Source organism: Dendropsophus ebraccatus, chromosome 6 (assembly GCF_027789765.1).
Source record: "Dendropsophus ebraccatus isolate aDenEbr1 chromosome 6, aDenEbr1.pat, whole genome shotgun sequence".
Taxonomy (NCBI): Eukaryota; Metazoa; Chordata; class Amphibia; order Anura; family Hylidae; genus Dendropsophus; species Dendropsophus ebraccatus.
The window spans coordinates 52,476,104-52,501,887 of NC_091459.1; the positions used below are offsets into that span (position 1 = coordinate 52,476,104).

Genomic DNA, 25,784 nt, shown 5'->3' on the forward strand with positions numbered 1-25,784 from the left:
AAAGGGGTACTTTGTCAAAAATCTCCTTTTATATGATCGTGTATCAGAAAGTTATACAGATTTATAATTTACTTCTATTTAAAAGTCTCAAGTCTTCCCAAACTTATCATCTGCTGTTTGTCCTGCAGGAGGTGATGTATTCTTTTCAGTCTGACACAGTGCTCTCTGCTGCCACCTCTGTCCATGTCAGGGACTATCAAGAGCAGGAGATTTGCTACTGGTGTGGACCGTTCCTGACATGGTCAGATGTGGCAGCAGAGAGCGCTGTCAGTCTGGAAAGAATACACCACTTCCTGCAGGACATACAGCAGCTGATAAGTATGGGAACACTTGAGATTTTTAAATAGAAGTAAACTACAAATCTGTATAACTTTCTGAAACCAGTTGACTTGAAAGAAAAACATTTTTGTGGGAGTAACCCTTTAACCCCTTCAGAATAAATTTTCATTTTTCCATTTTCATTTTTCCTCTTCACATATACAGAGCCATAACGCTGTGATTTTTCCATTTACAGAGACATATAGGGGTTGATCTTTGTATTACCGACTGTACTTTGTAATGGCACCCTAAATTTTGCCATGAAGTATACTGCAAAAACAACAACAAAAATTTGTAAAATAAAAAGAAACTGTAATTTAACAAATTTGGAGTGATTTGTTTTTACCTCTTTCACCAGGCATTAAAACACATAGGGGGAGATTAGATTTATCAAACTGGTGTAAAGTAGCATTGTCTTAGTTGCGCCTAGCAACCAATCAGATTCCACTTTTCATTCCTCACACATTCTTTCAAAAATGAAAGGTGGAATCTGATTGGTTGCTAGGGGCAACTAAGACAATTCTACTTTACACCAGTTTGATAAATCTGCCCCATATAGTGTACCTATTATTACTTCGGAACTGTGGCAGGATACATTGAAAAAATCCTGCAGGTACAGGTGGCTCTTATGACGTGAGCAGGGTACGGAACTCCCAGATGCGCCGTTGACTGCATTGTAATACACTTACAATGCAATCTATGGCACCTAGGGTATTTCCATCCTTTGCACACAAGAGCAGAGGACAGCGCACCTGCAGGATTTGCTTAGCGTATCCTGCTGTAGTCCTGTAGTGATAGGTACACTTTAAAGTAATCCTTAGGTCAGGACTAGTGTTGAGCTAACTTGTAATAATGTTCGGGTTCTGCCAAACCCGAAAGCTTAGCATTAATACAGCAAGCAAACATGGATACAGCCTATTGTATGTTTTTCTGGCAACCCTAGGGCTGCATCCAGCTTTTCCAGCCCCTGCAAGTCAAATGCCGAGTGTTCGACAACTTTTCTCTTTTTTGCATAGTTATATTCTGACTAGAGATGAGTGAACCTGGAGCATGCTCGAGTCCATCCGAACCCGAACGTTCAGCATTTGATTAGCGGTGGCTGCTGAAGTTGGATAAAGCTCTAAGGCTATGTGGAAATCATGGATATAGTCATTGGCTGCATTCATGTTTGCCAGACAACCTTAGAGCTTTATCCAAGTTTTGCAGCCCCCGCTAATCAAATACAGAACGTTTGGGTTCGGATGGACTCGTACCCGAACCCGGTTCGCTCATCTCTAATTCTGACCACTATAATCTTTTTATTTTTATGTCTACAGGACTGTTTTTTAGCACCAAATGTTTTTTTTCATCTTTACCGCTTTGGTGTACGGTACATAGGACTTATAGATTACTTTTTACTCAATTTTATCTGAGATGTCATATAACTTAAAACGGTTTAGTTTTTTTCTTTTGATTAAAAAAAATTTCATTTTATTTTTTATTTTTTTTTACGTCCTTCACCGAGCGGCATCAATAACATTATATTTCAAAGTTTAGCTTAGCATGTTATGTATAGAGAAAACAACTAAAATCTTTCCAGACTCCCTAATGAATATTCAATGCATGCATTAAAGAGGCAATGTCGGGAAGTTGTTTTGAAAACGAATAAAAAGGGGTTGTGATTGCAAGCAGTTTTGCAATATGCTCTTCTATGTTTTCTATGTTGAGATCAATGTTATACATATAGGTGTCTATCTTCACTGCGCATGTGTACAACTGCTGCGTGTCCACATTAAAGGGGTTATCCAGCACTACAAAAACATGGACACTTTTCCCCCTCTCTTGTCTCCAGATTGGGTGGGGTTTCAAACTCAGTTCCATTGAAGTAAATGGAGCTTAATTGCAAACCACACCTGAACTGGAGACAACAGTAGGGGGAAAAGTGGCCATGTTTTTGTAGCGTTGGATAACCCCTTTAACCCTTTGAGGACCAAGCCCAAAATGACCCAGTGGACCGCGCAAATTTAGATTTTTGTGTTTTTGTTTTTTCCTCCTCCCCTTCTAAGAGCTTTCATTTTACCATAACATGTATGATGGAACCTCAAAATTATTATTTATGCAATATTATAACTTTTGGCAGGTTCCTGTGTCTACGTAATGCACTATATGGTAAAAGCGACATAATACCATTATTCTATAGTCAGTCCGAACACAACCACATGCAGGTTTACACGGATTCTCTAATGTTATATATATATATATATATATATATATATAATGAAATCCTTTTTTTTGGCAATTAATTATTAATAAAATGGGCCTATTGTGACGCTTATAACGTTTTTATTTTTTCATCTACAGGGGGGGGGGGTAATGGGGAGTCATTTTTTCCGCCATGATCTCTAGTTTTTATTAATACCATATTTGTGAAGATCGGACGTTTTGATCACTTTATATTGCTAACTTTTATATATAATGTAAAAAATCCTGGCACTTTTTCCCTCTTTTCGTGTACACCGTCTCCCTTCACGATGCCGCTTGTTATATTTTAAGAGATCAAACATTTACGTACGCTACGGTATATTATATGTTTGTTTATTTATTTATTTTATGTTTTATTTATATAATGGGAAAGGGGGTGATTTAAACTTTTATTGGGGGAGGGGCTTTGGGGTAGTGTAATAATGATTTTAACTTTTTTTTTCTAACACATTTTAAGTCCCCCTGGGGGACTTTTACATACAAAACTTTGCTTTCATACACTGATCATTGCTATGCCATAGGCATAGCATTGATCAGTGTGATAGGCGATCTGCTCATTGAGCCTGCTTCCGCAGGCTCAGTGAGCAGATCGCCGAACGGACCACATGGAGGCAGTTGAGAGACCACCGGCAGTCCGTTACAACGATCGGGTCCCGATCGGTAAGTGACAAGGGACTCCCCCTGTCACTTACACTTAAACGCTGCAGTTGCAGCCTGTCATTAACGGTAAGGGCCGGGCTGCTCACTGCAGCTGGCCCCCACCTCCTATGAAGCGTGCTCAGCTCTGGAGTGTGCTTCATAGCAAAGGACGTACCGGTACACCCAGGGTCGTCTGGGCACAGACTTACACCGTAGCGGTACGCACTTGGCCGTCTAGGGGTTAAAGGGATTGTCCAGCAAAATAAAATTTCTTTCAAATCAACTGGTTTCAAAAAGTTATATCGATTTGTAATTTACTTCTATTTAAAAATCTTAAGTCTTCCCATACTTATCAGCTGCTATATATCCTGCAGGAAGTGTTGTTTTATTTACACTCAGAAACAGTGCTCTCTGCTGACACCTCTGTCAATGTCAGGAACTGTCCAGAGCAGTAGCAAATCCCCATAGAAAACCTCTACTACTCTGCAAAGTTCCTGTCTCGGCCAGAGATGTCAGCATAGAGCACTGTGTCTGAATGTAAATAAAACACCACTTCCTGCAGAACATATAGAAAATCCTAGGCGGTGCTTACATTGTATGGTCAGCTCTCCTGTCACACCAAATCTTCTGTAACTACACACTGACATGATACTGATTTGTTGCATAACAAGCAGCATTGTCTCCTAGTAAATCCCCCCCCCCTCCCCCCAGTGTTCTTTTGATTCTCTGTCATAATGCCCACCTACCTTATCTGGAGCTGGCGAGAAAAGAGAATTTAGGCTGGGCATGCCCACACAGGAAATCAGTTGAATTCCTACAGCTGGCCCACCAATGGGACAGCACGGCTAATTAGAATATGGGCAGTCTGAAGAGTCAGCTTACTAGGCCGCAACCAAGAACACAGCATGCATGTATATATAAATATTAAGGTTGGCCAGCCTCCACCACCCATATTATAATCTTTTGCAGCATGCACCTGGCACAAGCAGCGTGGTGATAAAACCTTGGTCAGTCATCCATGTACATGGACGTGGTACACTCAAGCAGGGCCGCTTTAACCAGAGGGCACATGGTGCAAGTGCACCGGGCCCACTGGTTAAAGGGGCCCACCCTGAGCAGGGCCGGCCTTTGCTCTGTGCGACCATTGCGGTCGCACAGGGCTCCGGCCACCAGCCTACCAGGAGGGCGCCATCGGGATGGGTAAGTTACCCATCCATGGCGCCCTCCGCAGGCCCCCCCCCTGCGGCGCTCTGTATTGTAGCTATGAGCGCTCAAACGAGCGCTCATAGGTACAGACGGCAGCAGCGGCACTGACAGGTCGGGAGCCATTGGCTCCCTCCCTGTCAGTCATCCTTGTGGCCGCAAGAGGTCACAAGAGGCCGCTTTCCAGCAGTGGTATCGGCGCTGAGTGACGTCACTCAGCGCCAGCATCGTGAGAGGGGAGGGCGGCCTCTTGTGACCGCAGGTAAAGTACTTCCTGCGGCCATAAGAGTGAGGTGAAGAAGAGAAACGCGCGGACCCAGGTGAGTATAAAGTGTTTTTTTGTTTTTTTTTACTTTATGGGAGGGGTAAGCACAAAGGGGGGCTATATAACGGGGGCAGCACACAGGGGGGCCTATATACTACTGAGGGGGGATGGGGTGCACAGGGGGGTATATATAATTGGGGGGGCACACAGGAGGTATATTTAAATTGGGGGAGCGCACAGTGACAAGGGGGATTATATAAAAGGGGATGCACAGGGGGGTATATATAACTGGGGCACACAGGGTATATATATATCTGGGGGCACACAGGGGGTATATATATATCTGGGGGCACACAGGGGGTATATATATAACTGGGGGCACACAGGGGGTGTATATATATAACTGGGGGCACACAGGGGGTGTATATATATAACGGGGCACACAGGGGGTGTATATATATAACTGGGGGGTGCACAGGGGGATTATATAAATTGGTATATATAACTTGGGGAGCACACAGGGGGGTATATATAACTTGAGGGGCACACAGGGGGTATATATTTATATATTACTGGGGGCACACGGGATATATATATATAACTGGGGGGTGCACAGGGGTATTATATAAAAGGGGTATATATAACTTGGGGAGCACACAGGGGGTATATATATATAACTGGGGGCACACAGGGGGTATATATATATAACTGGGGGCACACAGGGGGTATATATATATAACTTGGGGGGCACACAGGGGGTATACATATAACTGGGGCCACACAGGATATATATGACGGGGGTGCACAGGGGGATTATATAAAAGGGGGGTTCACAGGGGGCTATATAGGGGCGCACAGGGGATATTAATACTAGTGGGGGGTGCACAGGGGGACTATATACTACTTGGGGGAGCACAGGGGATATATATATATACTACTGTGGGGTGCACAGGGGGACTATATTCTACTTGGGGAGCACAGGGGATATATATACTACTGTGGGGTGCACAGGGGGACTATATACTACTTGGGGGAGCACAGGGGATATATATACTACTGGGGGGGTGCACGGGGGGGTATATATACTACTGGGGCATGCACAGTGGCAGGTATATATAACTGGGGGAGCACAGAGGGGGCTATATACTAATGGGAGCAGCACCTAGTGGTCTATAGTAGTAGGGGCAGCACACAAGAGGTCTATATACTACTGGGGGCAGCACCTAGTAGTCTATATATTACTGGGGGCAGTGCACAAGGGGTCTATATACTACTGGGGGATGCACAGAGGGGGCTATATACTACTGGGGGCAGCACACAGGGGGTCTATATACTACTGGGGGTAGCACACAGCTCTATATACTACTGGGGGCAGAACACAGCTCTATATACTACTGGGGGAAGCACACAGTTTTCTATACTACTGGGGGCAGCACACAGCTTTCTATACTACTGGGGGCAGCATATGGGTCTATACTAACATTGGGGCTGCACAGAGGAGCCTATACTATATAGGGACCTTACTACTATATTGGGGCACAGAGCATACCTAATTATTAAGTGGGAGTGCAGAGGGGTGTAACTACTAAATAGGGGCACAGAGGGGTGTAACTATTATATACGGGCACAGAGGGGTGTAACTACTATATAGGGGCACAGAGGGGGGTGACTACTGTATAGGGGTACAGGGGACCTTACTACTGTATGTGTTGGAGCCTAAAATGTTTCTCTGGCAGATTCTGAAGAGAAGATTCACAGCCGGGGGAAGACTTAAAGGTGGCCCAGGCTGGATGGAGTGAAAGAAAAGGTGAAAGACTCTGATCAGAGAAGACGCCCCCTGTGAGTAAATGGATGTAACTGTTATAGGGTCTGTAGTGATAGTGGTCATGGTGTGGCGGTATTATGTAATGGTATCATTGGTGATATCTTTATAAGGTAACTACCGTATGTATTGGGGCGCTTAATACAGTGTGGGGGCATTTTCAGGGCATTATACTGTGTGTGGAGCTCCAATTCTGATAATGCTGGGTTGGGGGGGGGGGGCAATCTTGAGGGCTGTGCACTGGGCCCACCAATGTATTAAAACGGCCGTGCACTCAAGTGGGGTGGCAGCCAGGATGTCGACGGTTATGGGGAAGACATTGGCCGATTGGGAAAGAGCCAAGACGGCTGCACGGATTTACGAAAAGTTAAAAAATGGGTCTGGACCAAGGTCTGGCCTTGGCCAGAAGTTGCTGAGGCAGTGGAAAAAATTGAGTGTTACTCAGGGCCTCTTCTGTCGGACTATATTTAAAGTCAGAGTTGCAGTAGCAGCAGCAGATTGTTATTCCCATGTCATTGGGACCGGAGGCTGCTCGAGAAGCCCACGAGAGGGGCGCCCACTTTGGGAGCGACAAAATGTACAAATGGCTCCAATGGTTAGTGTATTGCCCCAACTTGGGAGAGATGGTGAACAAGGCATGTCTCAAGTTTTGACCCAGTGGACTGAGTAAGAGTACCAAACAACGAGCTCCTGTGGATCTGCTGGACGCACCAACTAGAAGTGCCAATGCATGGGCGCAAGAACACCGCAGTCAGCTTAGAGAGGTGCACAAGGTTGTGGGGGAAACGTCTGAGAAAAGTGGTGCACCCCAACCCAAGACCTGTGCAAAAGAATGTGTATGCTGCTGGCGACAGAGTGATGATCAGGGCCAAAAGGTCATCTGGGAAATTAGATGGACGGTGGGAGGCAGCCCTGTATACAGTGAGGAGGAGGGTAGACCCTGCCATCTTAGTCTATGAGGTTGAGCCGATAATGACTGGGGGACCCTCACGGAACTTGCACTGTAACATGTTGAGACGCTGTAATTATGAGGAGCCTGTGGCCATGGGAGAGGTGCCTACCCCTTCCCAGAATATGGACAAACCCTACTAGATAAAGAATGGTGGGTTGCCCCTGTCCAAGCCCCAACAGAGATTCCAGCTGTGGCAAGTTTGCCACCTAGAGAGGAAGTTGTACAGTCAGCAGCTCCTTCCCCAGTGAATCTGCCTGATGCCCCCGAGTCTGTAACTCTGTGTAGGACAACCAGGCCCAATGCTGGTATACCCCCTCAGCGCTATGCACAAGATGAGTTTGTATGGGAAAGGTTGGCAAGGACACCAACCTCTAGTGGGGTGGCATGTGAGATGGTGAAACAACCAGAGATGTAACTGTATATAATAATATGTATGACATATGGTTTACCTGACATTATGTGTTTTGCCATAAGGTGTCGCTGTTTTGCAGCACACAGCCTGTGTTGTTACGGCTGTGCTGTTGCCAAGGGAGACAAACCTGGCAGTTGGAAGATGTGACCTGAGAGAAGCAGGAGCAGATGAGGGAAGTCTGAGCAGCCATTTTGATGACACAGCTGGCTATATAGAAGGCTGAGAGACCTGATGCCATCCACATGAAGTATCCTTCTTCCAGGACCCCATAACTGCTGTGGAGAGCAGCTATACTGGTCTGTGACTGGGGCCCTTCGAGAGATAGGCTGAGACAGCATAGGAGCTGTGTAAAATCCAGTTGTGAAGAGAGACGACCTCCATCTTTGTTGCAGGACTTTGGCAAGAAGGACCCCCTCACTCAGTAACTGGATCAGCCATCTATCTAAAAGAGACCTGGGTCAGTAGAGTGCATGCTAAACTGTCTAGGACAGGTATTGGGCCTGTAGATAGTTTAGTCAGGGATATTGTCTGTGACAGGCCACATTATATTGTGTATAAGAAATATCCTAGCATACTTGGCCATTTGTCTTTTTATATTGTTATTTGTGGTTTAATAACAGTGTAAATAGTTTATAAAATTGTAAGCTGCTGGGCTACACGGCAAATGCCCATGAGACGCACCCATACATAATTGTTCATGATTATTTAGGGGTTTAATGGGTACATGGTGGCTGGCCTATCCGAACCCGCTGGTAGGTTAATTTAGTATGTTTGTATTTATACATCTTATTTCTGGGGGCATGCTGTGTAGCACAGGAGTCTCGGGTTAGGCTTGTTGTATATAATTTTGGGATAATTGAGTTGACCTTTAATATCTTAGCATGTTTCAGTAAAGTACAGTTTTGTTTAACCTGGTGTTGGAGTCGATTTCCTCGTTCGTAACTTTGCTGTATCCTGGGGAGCCCACCCCGGTACACGGCGTACAACTGGAGGGACCCATACAATCTAAACGCTCTCTACAACCAACCAACAGCCTGTTCAGTAAAACGTAAATGACCCCACTTAGTAAAGCTATATCTCATACAATCCTATAATAAAGTGCATACTCAAACAGTAAACAGCTAGCAGCATGAAAAGGGTGTTAAATAACATATGAAAACCAAATGCAAGAAGTGAAAAAGTGCTATTTCAAGGCTGTATGGATATCACCATGTGGGGTTTCTCCCGGCTGTATGTGGCCCAGAGCTCCCCCTACTGCGCGGGGGAATTAATGGGGAAACTACTGTGTGGAGAAAACCATTTTATGGGGCAGTAGGGGGGTACTATTAAAGGAGTTAGTTCTGCATGGGCTAAATCATTTTTGGCACTTTGGATGGGGAGCTTGTGTATGGGAGGGTAGGAGGTGTTATAAAAGTGAAGTATCTAATGTGAACTATAGATAATATGAGGGATCAAGTTCTGTGGAAAGCGCAAGGCCCATAGTACAGTTAATTCACTGCTGGTGTCCAAATCACTGTTTTATGTACCTCCTGTTACTCTGGCTGCTTTCTACCATAGGGGATTCAGCATACAAGGCCGCAACCAAGAAAGAAGCATGCACGCGTCAATAAATATCAAGGTTGGCCCCTGTCTTTTTCAGATTTTTATTTTTTATTTTGGCCGACTGTCTATTTGAGTTTGATAGTCTGGATGATCTGTTGATTATGTATGAGCACCCACAGTGGACACTCTGACAGGCAATGAGAACCACCAGGGGGCACCATAACAAGTACAGCATATAACAGCAATATCTAAAAAATTTGGGAGCAATAACAATTGTTCACCTTCGCCACTCTCTCTCTGCTTGAGGTTTTCTGTAACTATATAGTTTTCTTAAACAATATGTTGTTTCATCTTTGACGGTAAAAGATAGCACTACATACAATAGCAGAGGTTGCATGTGTGGACATGTCGTGGCGTGTTTGAGCAGTGGCAGCGTATGGATGTGATTCATTGATTTTGTCCCTGTCTCAAGCAAATTAGTGATAGCTTTAAAAGTCAGAAAAATTGTGACAAGCAACATGCTATGCATCAGGCCAGTTTGATGAGCAAATAAAAGCAATATAATAATGACATTGCTGGCATTGCTTTTATTTGCTCATTAAACCAATATTTAAGGTGTGAAGGTAGGGTTTCATAGTGATATGGCACATAGCCATACTTGCCAACTTGAGAAGGAACATGAGGGAGATTCTTAAGAAGGAAAGAAAAAGAGTCAAGAGCAGTCAAATTTTTTCTTGCACCCCACCTATATATTTACGGTAGGCCCCCGACCTAAAGAGTATGTACCACTCTGCTCCATGCACTGCACTGAAAACCAGTGTATGGAGCCTCAGTGATATATATCTCCCATCAAACACTTTACCAATATATAATAGATTAACCCCTGTATAGGTCTCCCTATAGTAGATGGCCCCCCCATGCAGCCCCCCCTTAGAAGATGGCTCAATGTGTAGTTCCCTTTTAGTATATAGCCCCCTCTGTAGTTTGCCTATAGTAGATAGCTTCCTGTGTAGTCTCCATATAGTAGATGGCAACCTGTGTTGGTCCCCCATAGTAGATAGCCCCCTTTGTAGTTCCCCCTTTATTAGATAGCCCCCCCTGTGTAATCCTCCTATCGTGGAATTCCAATATTACCCCCATACAGTGACCATATACTGGTAGAAACTAGTACTATATAGGTGATATGCAGACCATAAAAATGATTACAGTACAGGTACATTGGGTGACTCACAGGTAATGCTCTTTTGCAATTGTTCACTTTCTTTTCTTCTCCATTCAGTCCAGACCACTATGTATTATTTTAGCCATGACTGATCTCTGTAGATTCTGTATTTTTTGTAGAATCTGTCTGACAAATAGTCCTCACAGTAGAAAGGTGGGTTCTCTCAGAAGGTAGACAGGTCCCCCAGGTAGATAGTTTTCCCATTTTGTGGGTCCCCCCAAATACTTAGGGTCCCCTTCACATGTCAGGAAAATCGATTCGGATTCCTTATCAGGAAATCCAAATATATTTCCTGACGCATATGGACACAGATAATGATGGATTCCTGAAGCTTCTTGAAAAGCTTCCTGATAAGTGTTTTCTGACCATAAAAACTGCCATAGATTTGCAAAGGGGGCCTTAGTAGGTGTCCTCTGTAATTAGCAAGGTCCTCCCAGTAGGTAGGTAGTTTCCTGCAGAAAGTAGTTGTCAGGTAGGTAGGCCCATCCTTCCAACCAAACTCCTGAACCACTCCTGACCTCTTGTGCGCCACAGGCATACAGCAGCCTTTGGTATAAAAATGTGACAGGGTGAGGAGATATTGGCTCATTACTCTGTCACCTCTTGCAACTGGATCTGCATTCTACTAGTAGGTTGACCATTGCGATAAAATATAGCAAAATATAAACTATTTTAAAACTTTATTTTTATCTGAAAAATCCAACATTTATTTTGCAGTGATAAAAGATACCACACTTTAATATGAATTAAATGCAAAAAACCCTGGAATCAATAGGTAATCTCCACTTACTATAAAACCGTCATTATTCTAGCAGCATTTTGTAGATAAGAGATTTAGAAAAAATATATGGATCATTGTGCAATCATGTAACAATCTCATTGGAATTGATTTTACAGAATGGACATTACTTAGCCACTGCTGTTGCCAATGAAGAGTATAGTGCTAATGCTTTATGGTTGTTCTGAAATATTTCATTTTGTCTTTCACAATGACCTATATACCAAGTGATAACAAATACTATCATTTAAAAATGTGGAGTTCATTATGTTATCGTCATGTCTAACTGTACGTTGGATATAAAAAGCAAATATTGAAGATTCTTCAGGGAGAAACCAGAGCAACCTAAGCTGTGTTCTGAGAAAGTTCCATTGGCACCAACTTCTGTCTACTTCTACTCCTGGAGCAGAATGAACGGCACACATAACTCCTGAAAAATAATTGGAAAGACAAAGACAATATTAGATTCATTGGGTGTAGATTGGAGTTTACAAATGGCTTTGACATATCAGAGAGACATGTCAAAACTTTTGATTGGTCTGGGTTTGAACACTCAATTCTCTAATTCCAACCACCTCTATAAAGCTAGGGAGGCCTTTCTAGGTATATCTATGCATGCCATAAGTGATACTGCAGACCTTACTAAAGCAATTTATGTAACTTCTGCACTGCATGCAATTTATTTTCCAAGCATTTGCTGGGCACTAGAGATGAGCGAATTTGCCCAAAGTTTGGGTACGTGCAAACCCAAATGGTCGGCATTTGAATTCTGCTGCCTAGAGAAGGTAAATGCAGCTGGAGGACTGACTGGAAAACATGGATACAGCCATAGTTTGTTTTCCAGGCAGTCCTCGGACTGCATACACCCTCTCCCATCTAGACTTAACTAACATCTCTGATGCCTCCTGTGTCATCTACTATCCCCTGCAAAGAGATGTCAATCTAGCCTATAAGGGGTGTAATTATTTTAGGGGACCTGGAATATGTTAGAAGAGGAGAGGTGGAGGATCAGTAAGGTGAGAAGGCACCCTTTGCTGTCTCTTATGTTTAAGGTCAAATTTATGAAGAAATACAGAAAATTCTAAAGGCTTTACAAACTTTCAAGCACCACTGAACATTAAGGCTTGGTTCACACTACGTATATTTCAGTCAGTATTGTGGTCCTCATATTGCAACCAAAACCAGGAGTGGATTGAAAACACATAAAGGCTTTGTCCACACAATGTTGAAATTGAGTGGATGGCCGCCATATAACAGTAAATAACTGCCATTATTTCAATACAACAGCCGTTGTTTTAAAATACCAGCAAATATTTGCCATTAAATGACGGCCATCCACTCAATTTCAACATTGTGTGAACAGATCCTTTCTGTGTTTTTAATCCACTCCTGATTTTGGTTGCAATATGAGGACCACAATACTGACTGAAATATACGTAGTGTGAACCCAGCCTAAAGGAGAAGGGGAGGATACGGCAACATAATAAAGAAAGTATACTTACCCGTCCACGTGCCGCTCTATACTTACCCGTCAGCCACTGAATGATGTTCTTGGGCAGCAGCTGGGAATGTTATTTACCAGCAATACTCGCTCAGCCAGTCAGTGACTGCAGCGGATTCCCACCCCAGTCACTGATTGGCTTATCAGGCAGTCAAACAGCCAGGTACATGACATTGCAGCTGGAGGAGCTGCAGCTGGCGGGCGGCTTTCACGAATCAGCGCTGCTGGGGCACGCGGATGGGTGAGTATGCTTTCTTGTGTTCCCGCATCCTCCTGCCTGCCTGAGTTATACAGTTTAAAGAGTATCCCAGGAATAACAGTCACCACAAAGTGATTAGTTTACATTGTCTTTAAACAAGCATTAGTGATTTATTGAGAATACAACTTGTATTTCCACATGGCAGTGACCTCGCTGGTTGTTGTAAAGCTACCTGAGTATGACAATAATTGAATAAGAGTGATTCATTACTGTGGGGAGTCTACAAGTCATTGCCAATTTTTTGCATGGTTAGCTAATAGGTGAAAACAACTACACATAGTATTCAACTGTGGAGGCATGCAAATTGCTGCTTATGTCACCCTAATCCAATTCCTTATGGATCAGAAGAGCTAACATTTACAACACATTTGTTGATATTGTTCAGTGGTTATAATTTATAAGGTAGAAAAATCTGATTATAAAATGACTGCCATTAGTGTTACCAGCTTAAAGGGTACGCCTGCAAAAAAAAAAAGAAAAATTCTTTCAGATCAACTAGTGTCAGAAAGTTATAAAAAAAATATTTACCTCTATTATAAAAATCTCAAGTCTTCCAGTACTTATCAGCTGCTGTATGTCCTGAAGTGGTGTATTCTTTCCAGTCTGACACAGTGCTCTCTGCTGCCACCTCTGTCCGTGACAGGAATTGCCCAGAGCAGTAGAGGTTTTCTATGGGGATTTGCTACTGCTCTGGACAGTTCCTAACATGGTCAGAGGTGACAGCAGAGAGCACTGTGTCAGACTGGAAAGAATACACGACTTCCTGCAGACATACAGCAGCTGGTAAGTACTGGAAGACACAAGATTTTTAAAGTAGATGTAAATTACAAATCTGTATAACTTTCTGACACTAGTTGATTTGAAAAACCTTTTTCTTTCCACCCGACTTCCCCTTCAAAGGAGCTGTCTAGGAAAAATTCACACTTAGCCTTGCCGCCAGAGCTCTAAGGGACATGTCAGTAATGTAAACTTACCTGTCCCGCTCCCCCACCGACGCTGGTTCCCAGGCTGCCTGCTCTGCCATGCTGTCATTTGCTTCCCATAGGAAATGACAGGTCAGCATAGACTTTATACTTAACAGACATTTCCGGTGGGAGCTGCACTTCATCAGATGTTTTCAAAACGCTGACAGCGGTGCAGAGTGTACCGCTCAGGAACTGACAGCGGCTAGGGAGCGGTACAGGTAAGTATACATTACTGTCATGTCCTTTGCACTACCTGCAGCCTGGATAATTATGATTTTTTTTCCCAGAAAAACCGTTTAATATGGCTTGCCTACATTGTCCTCCTGCCCCTCATGGCCTCTATAGCAGCCACATGCTGTACCTCTATGTTATGGTTGCCTTATATTAGGTTATAGCATCACTATGATTACACCTCAAGGCCATGTTCACATGGAGTAAGACACCAGCCTTCTGTGACCTGGCCGGTTCACAGAATGGCTGGTGTCAGAGAAGATCATCCCATCATCACTGCAGTACTGGCTGGATCATCGTCATTTCTTCTGAATTCGGATGCGGGCGCATGCATCCAAATTCACCACCCTATACAGTGGTTCCATAGACCAAAATTCTATGGAAAACTGATAATTGGTTCTTAATCCCCCACAATGTCTTTCTTTTCCAAAATGAGAAAAAAATAAAGATTTAAAGGAAAATAAGCAGATAACTAATATGGATAAAGTGAATCCTTATGGTGCGTTTACACAGGCAGATTTATCTGACAGATTTTTTAAGCCAAAGCCAGGCACAGACCATAAACAGGGAATGGGTCATAAAGGAAAAACTGAGATTTCTTCTCTTTTCAAATCCATTCCTGGCTTTGGCTTCCAAAATCTGTCAGATAAATCTGTCTGTGTAAACGCACCATTACATACAACAGTCAGAAAGAGCGACTGGAAACTGTAAATTACTTTCTAAGTAGAAGATCGGAGCATTTTCACAGTCCTGTACAGAACACTAAGGGCCCTATTACACCAACAGATATCTAACCAATTTATCTGACAGATTTTTGAAGCCAAAACCAGGAACAGACTATAAACAAAGAACAAGTCATAAAGGAAATACTTGGAGCCAACCAGTGCAGGCATTTCAGTAATACTGGGGATTTACCAGTAAAATGGCCAGTTTTGTTGCTTGATTAATCATCCTGACTGTCCATAGCATTGTATGTTGAGTCTGGTCTCAAGTAACGGTGGTCCAGACAACAAACGGTGGTTTGTTGAAAATATTGTATCCTGAGGCCATTGTAAGTTGAGAGATCACTGTACTGTATAGCAGAGTCACTGCAAAGATCATATCCTTACTAAATGGAGGACAAACAAATTTACCTGTTTGCTAATTCCATTGAAATCTCCTCCAGTGGTCTTCCCTTGGTATTCGGCACAAACATTACAACAAACAGCAGAGACACCACGCTCATTGCGGCATAACTAAAAATCATCCATGGAAGGCCAAGAGTGTCTGTTTACAGAAAAAATAAAAAAAATGAGTGTACTGCCAGATCTGGAATTGTGTCTATAGTTAACATTAGAAAGAAATCTTATTTCTATGTAACCCACCTACTTGATTTGAAAGAATTTTTTTACCGCTGGATAACCCCTTTAATCATTAGAAAAAGTTGAATTTTATCTGTTTAATTCTTTTGTTCTGGCAGGAATCTGGCAGTGGCTTACTATACCTCTCTACATACATATGTTTATATGCAGGGGCGTAGCTAGAAATGGCTGGGCCCCATAGCAAACTTTTTATTGGGCCCCCCCCCCCGACTGACCACTAAACGGTCAAGTGAAGTCATAACTACATAACTGCTAGCTCTGGTCAGGAGTGCTTGCAGTTAAAGGGACATTTGCAAAACCCAAGAGACCAGCAGGGCCACCCGGTATTGCAAATGATGACGGCTCAGGGGGCCCAGTGTATTGCAGGAGCAGGCCATGGGGCCCCCTGATGCGGCGGGCCCCATAGCAGCCGCTATGGCTGCTGTAGTGGTAGTTACGCCCCTGTTTATATGTATGATGGTATAATAAAGAGATATGTTGTGATATTGGCCAATATTGACCCCAATCGTATGACGTTTTTGCCTTCTCATATAACTACACATTGAGAGGAATCTGTCATATACCTGGAAGTCTGCAGCATGTCTTACTGTATAAGCATACAGTGTAATACAATGTGTACACTAAGGCCATTTTTGCACCGTTACATCATCTGCACTTTCTAGGAGAAGTAGTCTTCCTCCTCCCGAGCTCCCTGTGCTATAGATGACAGCCACCTGACGCACAATGACGTTGCCAATACTGATGTTGTCATTGCAGGTATCTTGCCAATAACTGCCACATGTAAATGCATAGACTGTTATCAGTATTTTTTCAGGGTTATACAATTTGCATTCTACCAGCAGATTCTGTTGTTTGGTCTTGTTAGCACAGATAACACTGTATGCCTTTGGGTGTGTACTAGATGGTAGCACCAACCTTTCATTCTAACAGATGTGAAAGCATTATTAAGCAACGACCATTAGAATTATACAATAAAAAAAGTGTGTACAGTATGTGCCTCTCCGTATATCCAGTGTGGGGAATGGGGGCTGGGACTCAGGTAAGACCGGTATACAGGTATGAAAGTTATTATGTGTCATCTTGTCCTAACAGCATTTAACAGTGTCAGCTGTTTGGAACGTTAAAGGGGTAATCCAGCGCTACAAAAACATGGCCACTTTTTCCCCTCTCTTGTCTCCAGATTGGGTGGGGTTTGGGACTCAGTTCCATTGAAGTAAATGGAGCTTAATTGCAAACCACACCTGAACTGGAGACAAGAGAGGGGGAAAAGTGGCCATGTTTTTGTAGCGCTGGATAACCCTTTGAATTGCAGCTGACAGAGTTCCTTTTAAATAAGTGCTAAACTGACTTTACCAGTTTAAAAGGGAACTCTGGTTAAAAAGATTTAATCCTGTTCAGTCCTCACCTATAATCTAAGCTTGTGTTTATTAGGTTTCTATTACATAAATTGGTCTGTTTGTCTGCAGCATATTCTGAAGCTGCTGAAAATCCTCACTGCCTCCTCCACTCTGTCTCCACTTCTCTGTCCCCCACCTCCATTCTGAGACAGAGGTCACATGATTTCTGTCTCTTCTGTTACCAGGCAAGCTGTAACACCTCATCTATAAACAACAGCCTCTCCTGAGTAGTATAGAGGAAAGGAGACACTGTTGTTTCATCTCTCTCTAATTTATCTATATCTATCTATATTTATGTAGATGAATAGATAGATACTGTGTAGTTTCCCAGGCCATGATGTAAAACTGGGATCATTTGTAAAAGTTTAAATCTGGGGCTAGGAGCAGTGTAGACAAGTGGAAAAGGTGTCAACCAATTGGTGGGGGATCGATGAGTGTGCACCTATATGCTTTTTGTACGTTTTATTTTTAATGGGATCGCTGGAGCTCCACTTCAACTTTTTGCAGCTATTCTCATTCAAAAAGTCAGAATGTCATTATTGTTGGGTCAGTTTTTTCTATTATTTTACTACACCTACAAGTAAATGATTTGTAGAAATATCACATTGATTTATTAGGTTAATGATGTTGTACTGCTATTTCTTTTTAATACTACTGTAGTTGTTAAAGGAACGGAGTGCAATATCTTATGTGATAGTTTAATGAAGCAAGCATAAAAAATTGTAAAGGTCGTCCTCACCAGTCAAGGTAAGAAACGTCAACGAAATGAGAAGATTCATGCCCCAGTTCATGCTACTTGTTATTGCGAAGGCCCGACCTTTTATCCCAGCAGGAAAGATTTCACTCTGCACTAGCCAAGCCACTGGAACAAGAAATGCTTGAATGTTCACTCATTGACTAATCATGAAATTTGTGAGAAAGAAAAAAAACAAAACATAAAATAGACATCAATAAATCTGGAGACTCCATTGGAAGCCAGCGGTAGACATAACATATTGTATTTGTACCTTGCCCTTTTTTTTATTTTATTTATACAGTAAAAAAAGAGTACATGTCTCAATTTTTTTAAAGAAATGAACAGGGGTTGTGATTTATATATATATAAAAAATTATGTTTAAATCATCATTATACATATGGCCAAACTGTGGTCCATGTTCCCTCAATGCCAATATCTGGTCTTTTCTCTGTTCAGAAAAAAACACAGGAAATTCCAGTCCTTTGTGGGCTCACATAAAAAAGACAACTTCATTATGTAGGTTGTATATCAACTGAGGGCAATTATCTTAGGCTAATTACAGTAGCGGATCATAATAGGCCCGTTTTGGGCAGTAGCCCGGGGCCCTGAGCTCCTGGGGGGCCCATGGCCATCCAAAAAGGCTTATACTTTCAGTAGTGTATTGTCTCCTGGCTACAATTCTGCCATGATTTTCAAAAAATCACTGCTTTTTTACAGCACTTCTGCTCAAATCAGGGCATCATGACATTATCTATTCTGTACAATGAACACCACGCTAATGTTGCCATAGTTACAATGGGATTGGGGGGTCCAGACTTGGTGAACAGCCCGGGGCCTATGGTAAAGTTAATCCGCCCATGGCTAATTATATTATTAACTTTTACTAATTATATTATCAGCTATGCAGCTTACCAGGAGACAACGGTTTTTGTAATCTAACAATTCAGTCAGTATAATGTCACTGTGTGGTTACAGAGGTTTTGGTGCTGTGTGACAGGAGAGTTGACCATGCAATGCGAGCACCCCCAGCATTCTCTACTACTGAACATGGACATGAAGCAGCTGTACACATGTATAGTGAAGGGAGACACCTAGTGGCCATATGTAAAACATAGATTTAAAGGGAACCAATCACACTAAAATTGGCCATAAAGCTAAGGAAACGTGCTACCAGATCAGCCAGCACGCTTCTTAAATATCCCCCTGTACCCTCCGTCCCCTGTACATACAGCCCACAAATTTAGTTTAACAGTCTCTCGCGCTCTATGCAAATTACCATCTAAGTAGTCACAGTGGGCGGGTGGCTGGTCATGTAGTCACGGTGGGCGGGTGGCTTCTTCGAATAGTCACTGTCCTGGGCCGGCTCCGGGGTTGTTATCATGCCCCTCTGGGCGTGTGTGGAAAGCGCCGCATGGTGACGTCATTAGGGGGGCCAGCATTGCACGTCGGCCTGGCCGACGTCTTTACTAGGCTGCGCATGCGCAGTACAGTGGGTGAAGCTGCTGTTGTACTACGCCGCGCAGGCGCAGTACAGCAGCGTCTTCTCCGGCTGCACTGCGCATTAGTAAAGACGGCGGTGTGGCCAACGTGCAATGCCGGCCCCCCCTAATTACGTCACCATGTGGCGCTTTCCACACACGCCCAGAGGGGCGTGATTACAGCGCCGGAGCCGGCCTAGGACAGTGACTACTTGAAGAAGCCACCCGCCCACCGTGACTTCATGACCAGCCACCCGCCCACCGTGACTACTTAGATGGTCATTTGCATAGAGCGCGAGAGACTGTTAAACTAAATTTGCGGGCTGTATGTACAGAGGACGGAGGGTACAGGGGGATGTTTAGGAAGCTTTCCTTAGCTTTATGGCCAATTTTTGTGTGATTGGTTCCCTTTAAGCATTGAAAACTTAAAAAATAAAAAGAGTATATTGCAAAACTGTTTGCGATCAATCACATCCCCTGTTGATTTCATTACAAAAAATTGTGACAGTGCCTCTCTAATATTTAATTTTGTAACAGCAATATTGCAAAATAATTAATGTTCCTCTCTTGCCATTTGTTCCCATTTATTTTCTCCAATAGTACCATGATCATTTTCTGAGCAGTTCCTAACCAGGGCTGGGAACCATAAAATACTCCAATGCAATAATTTCTCACAGTTTAAAACAGACCTTTCTGTTATTTGCATATACAACTAAACATGTAGCAAGTTAGGGTATTTAAACATGATTCCTGTCATGACTTTGTTTTTGTTTTGTTTTTTGTCTTTTTCATTTTCCTGAGATGCAAATTATTCTCAAGAACCCAGGGGATGTTCTCCTAGCCACAAGAGCCTAGCTAAGTATGCCTACCTAGCCTCTCCAAAACACTGCCTGGACTGTACTTACATGGGCTTTTGCAGTCAGGAGAATGCCTCCTGGGCTTGTGCACGTATTGTGCCAATTAATATAAAACCTTGGAGCTTGGCACAATGAAAAGACTAAAACAAAGGTATGCCTGGAATCATGTTTTAATGCCCTGTCCTGCCATGAGCTTAGGGTCCTATCAAAGTGATTTTTTGTTTTCGACGATTAACAATAAACAATCGCAAACGAGCGCATTTGGGAATGACCTGAAATCGTTCACCATAACACACAGAACGACAGTCGTTAGTTATGATCATAATCATGAATGTTACTACCATTACTACGGAAAGATTATTGGTTAAATTTGAATGATATAACTTTTGCACAATAATTGTCCTGTATAATAGGGCCCCTAATTGTGTATGCAAATAATTCCCGCCAGGCTCACTTTAACTTCAGCTTGCAGTATACAGGGCAACACCTGAACTTTAGTTACATAGGAGGAGGCAATGTTTTATTACACATGGCTTCCAAGAGCTATTGGGCTCGATAATGTTTCTCTAAACTTTACCAGGTCTTGGATTAACATGCGTTTCTGTAGGCCTTTGGTCACCTACTACCACTGGTCTCACTTTGTAACTTGCCAAAGGTGGTTTCATAGACCATACATTGACCTAGCAGTAACTTCCAAAATTGAGCACCATTTGCTGGCTTCTCTCATCAACAACCCTTGGGCCTACCGACTCCCAGGATTACTCCTCGGGGCCTCTTGATCTCTTATTCAGGCTCACCAACAGTCTTATGGAAACCTGGACCATGCAGCACTTTTATCATTTCCCAGCATTGTGGAGCAATCTTCAGTGCCACAATATTTACTACTACTTCAGCATTTGGCTTTGCATGAGCCCATTCTCGTTGATATACTTGTTGGGCCTAAAAAGTGGTATGCCTACATTTTTATGTTTCTTTTTTTTTAAGGAGAGGTTCTGTAGCTGAAATGCATGTATACATTTGGAACATACCTATTTCTATTTCTTGGTAACCCTTAGAATTATCTGCTGTTACAAATCTCTGATAAAGTCTTTTTTTTTTTTAAGCACAAAGTATGGAAAGATATAATGGTTTATTTGTCAGGAATCCATTTACTTGTCAAAGAATCAATGTAAATGATTGGATAACGTTATAAGCATTTTGCTGCACTTTTTTTTACATTTATACAGTCCACACCCTGCCACCTCTGCCCATATTCAGAGCAGTAGTAAATCCCCATAGAAATGCTCTCCTATTCGCTCATCACTGGCTGCAGATAATTCTGTTTATATTATGCTTTATTTTCATTTTAAGAGGAAGCTATTTTGCTTTGTATAGATCAGAGATTGGTATAAGACTATATTACAACATATAATCTATTTAGACTTAACAAAATAATTAAGATGGTTTATTTGCCAACACAATTGTTGTAATCGTAACTCCTAACACCTTCTATCCCTCTATCTTTTTTATAAATATGCAGATATACATTTGATTCTCCAGGGTTTCATAGAAATACTCCCCCCTGTAAGAATAGTTTTTATATATAATATGGTAAGCCAAATCGATACTTTCAATCTGAAATTCCTACGGCGCGCCAACCCATGTACCCAATAGTATGTCTTGACTAGTCAAGACTTAGTGATTTTGTCACACTTAGTCCCCTTGGCGTACCTTGTACGCTTTTTTTTGTTTCTTTTTCTCCCTTTTAACCTTTTCTGTTTAATCCTTTCCCTTTCTTTTTCTTTTAGTTTTTTTAAACATTTTCCGGTGTGCAGCTGTTTTAAACCTGCATTGGTGCCCCAGGATCACTTCAACATAATAAAAAATGGTGGTTTTTGTATTTAGATAACTAGCAATTGTATGGATAATATTTTATACACAGTTAGATTGCATATTATACTTTATTCGTTAACTTTACTGACTTGATCTGATATTTTGCGTTTTTATATTAGTCAGATTTGGAGCCGATCTTGGTGATTTTCCTTTTATATTGCTGTCCTCAGCTATAGCACATTATATGTGGAGGTACCCCGACGACGCCAATATAGAATAAGGAGTAGGAGTGTAATTTGAAGATGATTTGATTAAGAAAATATTTTAGAGGGTGTACTCTTCTATAATTGTTTTTGATACTTTTGGAAACAACTGCACATACCCTCCTTTACTTAACCTATTTAACCCCTTTCCTTCCTTTACCTTATATCTTATGTTTATAACACAACTTGTTACATTTATACTTTTATAAGCGACTAATAATTACTTTATACAAGTTGTTAAAAAATTCTTTCTTTAATAAAAATATAATTTGCAAGAAATGCTCTCCTGCTCTGTCCAGTACCTGACATGGACAGAGGTGGCAGCAGAGAACACTGCATCAGACTGGAAAGAATACACCACCTTCTGCAGGATATACACATCAACTGATAGGTACTTTAGGTTATTTAGTATCTAAAGACCACTTAGTGTTGCGTGAATGGGGTGTTGCACCAGGTAATCACATATTATACTACTGAGACTTCCTTTTAGAACTATTGCATGGGTCACTACAGTGATAGGGGTTACTTTGGATACCTAAGTGAAATATCACTGAACAAAGAAATGTTAAATAGGATAAAGCAGCATAGTTATTTGCAATTATAATACTGACTAAAGTAGAGAAAAACACTTACTTGGTCCTAAGCCTATGGAAAATGCTGCTACATAAGAGAGAAGGCTGGCCAAGTACAACCATTTCATAAATATTGGAACATCTTCTTCTTCTTGAGTCATCTGTGTTACTTTAGAAGAGCTCGGAGCCATCAAAGTAGTCGAATATCCCAGATTTATCTCCTTTCTGGAAACATTCAGCAAAGGTGATAACTGCTGGAACTCTTTCCATAGGGATTCATTACTTTTGGATACTGTCACTGGTTTATAAAGGTAGGAGTCCTCCAATGACTGATTGAGTTGAGAATTGATTTTACAAATACTATTAAAATTAACATCCATGTTGAGACTTATTATTCCCATTGTGACCAACGATACGGCCATGACAGCTGACCCAATACAGAGAAAAGTTTTGCTTCCTACCCGATCTACAAAGAATGTTGCAGGGATCGTGCTGACCACTTTAACAATCCCAATTCCTGTAGAGGCAAGGCTAGCGGCTTCATCGCTTTCATAGCCAACGGACTTTAACACCGTAGAGGCGTAAAACAAGATATTGGGTTGGCCAGTAATTTGCACAAAGAAACTTAGTGCTAAACCTATTAACAGACGAACTCTCATGTTGTCCCTTGAACAAAATAAGTCCCAAAAGGCATATTGGTATTCAGCTTTAATAGAAGACCTGATGGCTGTGAGTTCTTCATTGGTTTTTGAAGTTGCCCTTAATCTTTGGAGAACTTCACCCGCAGCCTCATCATTTCCCTTCATGATCAGAAAACGAGGACTTGGTGGAAGAAAATACATAGCAATGGCTTGTAAAGCAGCTAAAGGAATAATGAGTCCGAACATATACTGCCAGCCATTGGCAACTGTTGCAAAGACATAGTTGGAAATGTAGGCCAGTAGAATGCCGACCACAATCATCAGTTCATTTAGAGACACCAGCATTCCTCTCTTATGCTGAGGTGCAATCTCTGCAATGTAGACACAGGTGGCAATAGCGGATAAAGATATAGAAATACCAATAAGAATGCGACCTGCAATGAGACTTTCATAAGAAGCAAAGGCGATCAATAACAGATTGGCAAGAACAAGTAAACAAGAGGTAACCATGATTGCAATTCTCCTTCCATAGTAGTCTATTAGAAATCCTCCAACAAGTGAGGCAAAAAGTGCTCCGATCAGTAGTGCGCTCACTACTATTTCCTGCTGTTGACATGTAAGTTGTAATAGGGTGTGTAGCTGAAGAAGAGCTCCTGAAATAATTCCCAGTTCATAGCCCACAAGTAGTCCGCTTATGGCCGCTATTACTGATGACAAAATGATAAAAAATCCACATCCTAAAAAAAAAGAAAAAACATTATAAACTTATGCAAAACTTTGCAATAATAACATAAAATGTATAATTATATCAATAACTAGTATGTCAGGAGGTGGAATTTTACAGCTGTATTCTCATTGCACAGTATATCTACAAGAGAACCTCAAACGTGGATGGAATAAAGAGACAGACCCCCCCAAGACTGTCTCTGCCTACTTGCCAGCTTGACCCTGTGCGGTTGGCGACAACTGGGCGACAGTCCCACACTGGGTAAGTGAAACACAGAATGAGACAAGACAGACAAACATGCACTGTTATTGCTGGTAACCCGGTCTCTGACCTGCTGGACATGTCTGGAGCTGCCCTCATATTTCAAGGTTATTCAAGGTCTTTTCGGCCTTTACGACTATATCTAGTTTTAGTTATCTGATATGTGCCTGATAATCTTTAGCTCAGTGAATTTTCTTTATGATGTTTTCACCTGTTCAACCAATGTATACATTGATCCTGCTCTGGATATTTGAATCTGTTTTGCTATTTCTTACTCATGATATTTCTACGATAAAATTGAAAAATGGGCGCTGCAACGCCAAGACGGTTTCCACTGTATTGCCGGAGTGCTAATAAAAAAATATATATATATATATATATATATAAAAAAAAAAAGACAGACAAACATAATAAGGAATAAATGGTCAGGCATATACAGGTCAGGCTGGAGATAGCAGAACAGTACAAAAACAGCAGGCAAAAACAGAGGCAAGAACAGGCAAACAGGACAGGCAAAGAGGTCAGAATTCCAAGCAATCCAATACAAAACAACAGCTCTAGCTATAAAAGACTATTGCAAGCAAGATCCCAGGGCAAAAGTGGACTTCTAATGAGTTGCCAGAGTTCCGGTCCAGGGTGTGATTGGACCAGCCCTCTGACATCCAGAGCACACAGTACACAGTCTGACAGGGAAGGGCGATAAGTGGAGTAGGCAAATAACTGTCCATCACTACTCTACATCTACAGCCTAGCTAGAGCTAGCAGAAGAAACCAGACAGGTGTGGTGGAACCGCAAGCAAGTACTAGAATATGACAAAGTTCCGACTGGTAGAAAACATTCACACTGAATCACGGCCAAAAGCGCTATCTTGGATGTAATTTACAGGCAGATGACTGCACTGAGGTCTGGACAGGCATGGACATCACTTTACAATTAATTTTGTATTTCAGTTCCTTACTGTTTTCCAGATGTCTTCTTGCTGTTAGTGAATGAAACCTCGCATACCCTCAGAGACTGCTTGGGAAAGGAGAAGTAACATTTCTCATTGCGCCACAATTTTATGGCAAAAAAATACCTTTATGCAATGTATAAAAGTAAAACTACTGCAGAACATGAGTACAGCGGCACTCACCACTCATGCAATAGTTATACTTGAATGGACCCACAGCTGCATCACATTTGCATTTTGTTCACTGTTAACACTTTGTTTTGGTTCTCACAAAAAAAAAACATATAATATGGTGGCCAAGTATTCTCCTTTGGAGAGCACAATTTCAGACCAATTTGGTGAAGCGGGAAAAACTATGCTCTTTATTTTCTCACATAA

The 25,784-nt window shown here is 42.1% G+C and overlaps 1 protein-coding gene across 1 annotated transcript in view; it reads right to left on the reverse strand.

Moving 5' to 3' along the window:
* Positions 1–11,281: 11,281 nt before the first annotated feature.
* SLC2A12 (solute carrier family 2 member 12) overlaps positions 11,282–25,784 on the reverse strand; it is a 30,774-nt gene continuing 16,271 nt past the window's right edge. The window contains exons 2-5 of the mRNA XM_069974977.1: positions 22,889–24,205; positions 17,848–17,970; positions 15,484–15,616; positions 11,282–11,824 (exon numbers count right to left, since the gene is read on the reverse strand). Coding sequence (XP_069831078.1) covers positions 11,740–11,824; positions 15,484–15,616; positions 17,848–17,970; positions 22,889–24,205 — 1,658 coding nt within the window. The 3' untranslated portion in view covers positions 11,282–11,739. The remainder of the gene's footprint in view (positions 11,825–15,483; positions 15,617–17,847; positions 17,971–22,888; positions 24,206–25,784) is intronic.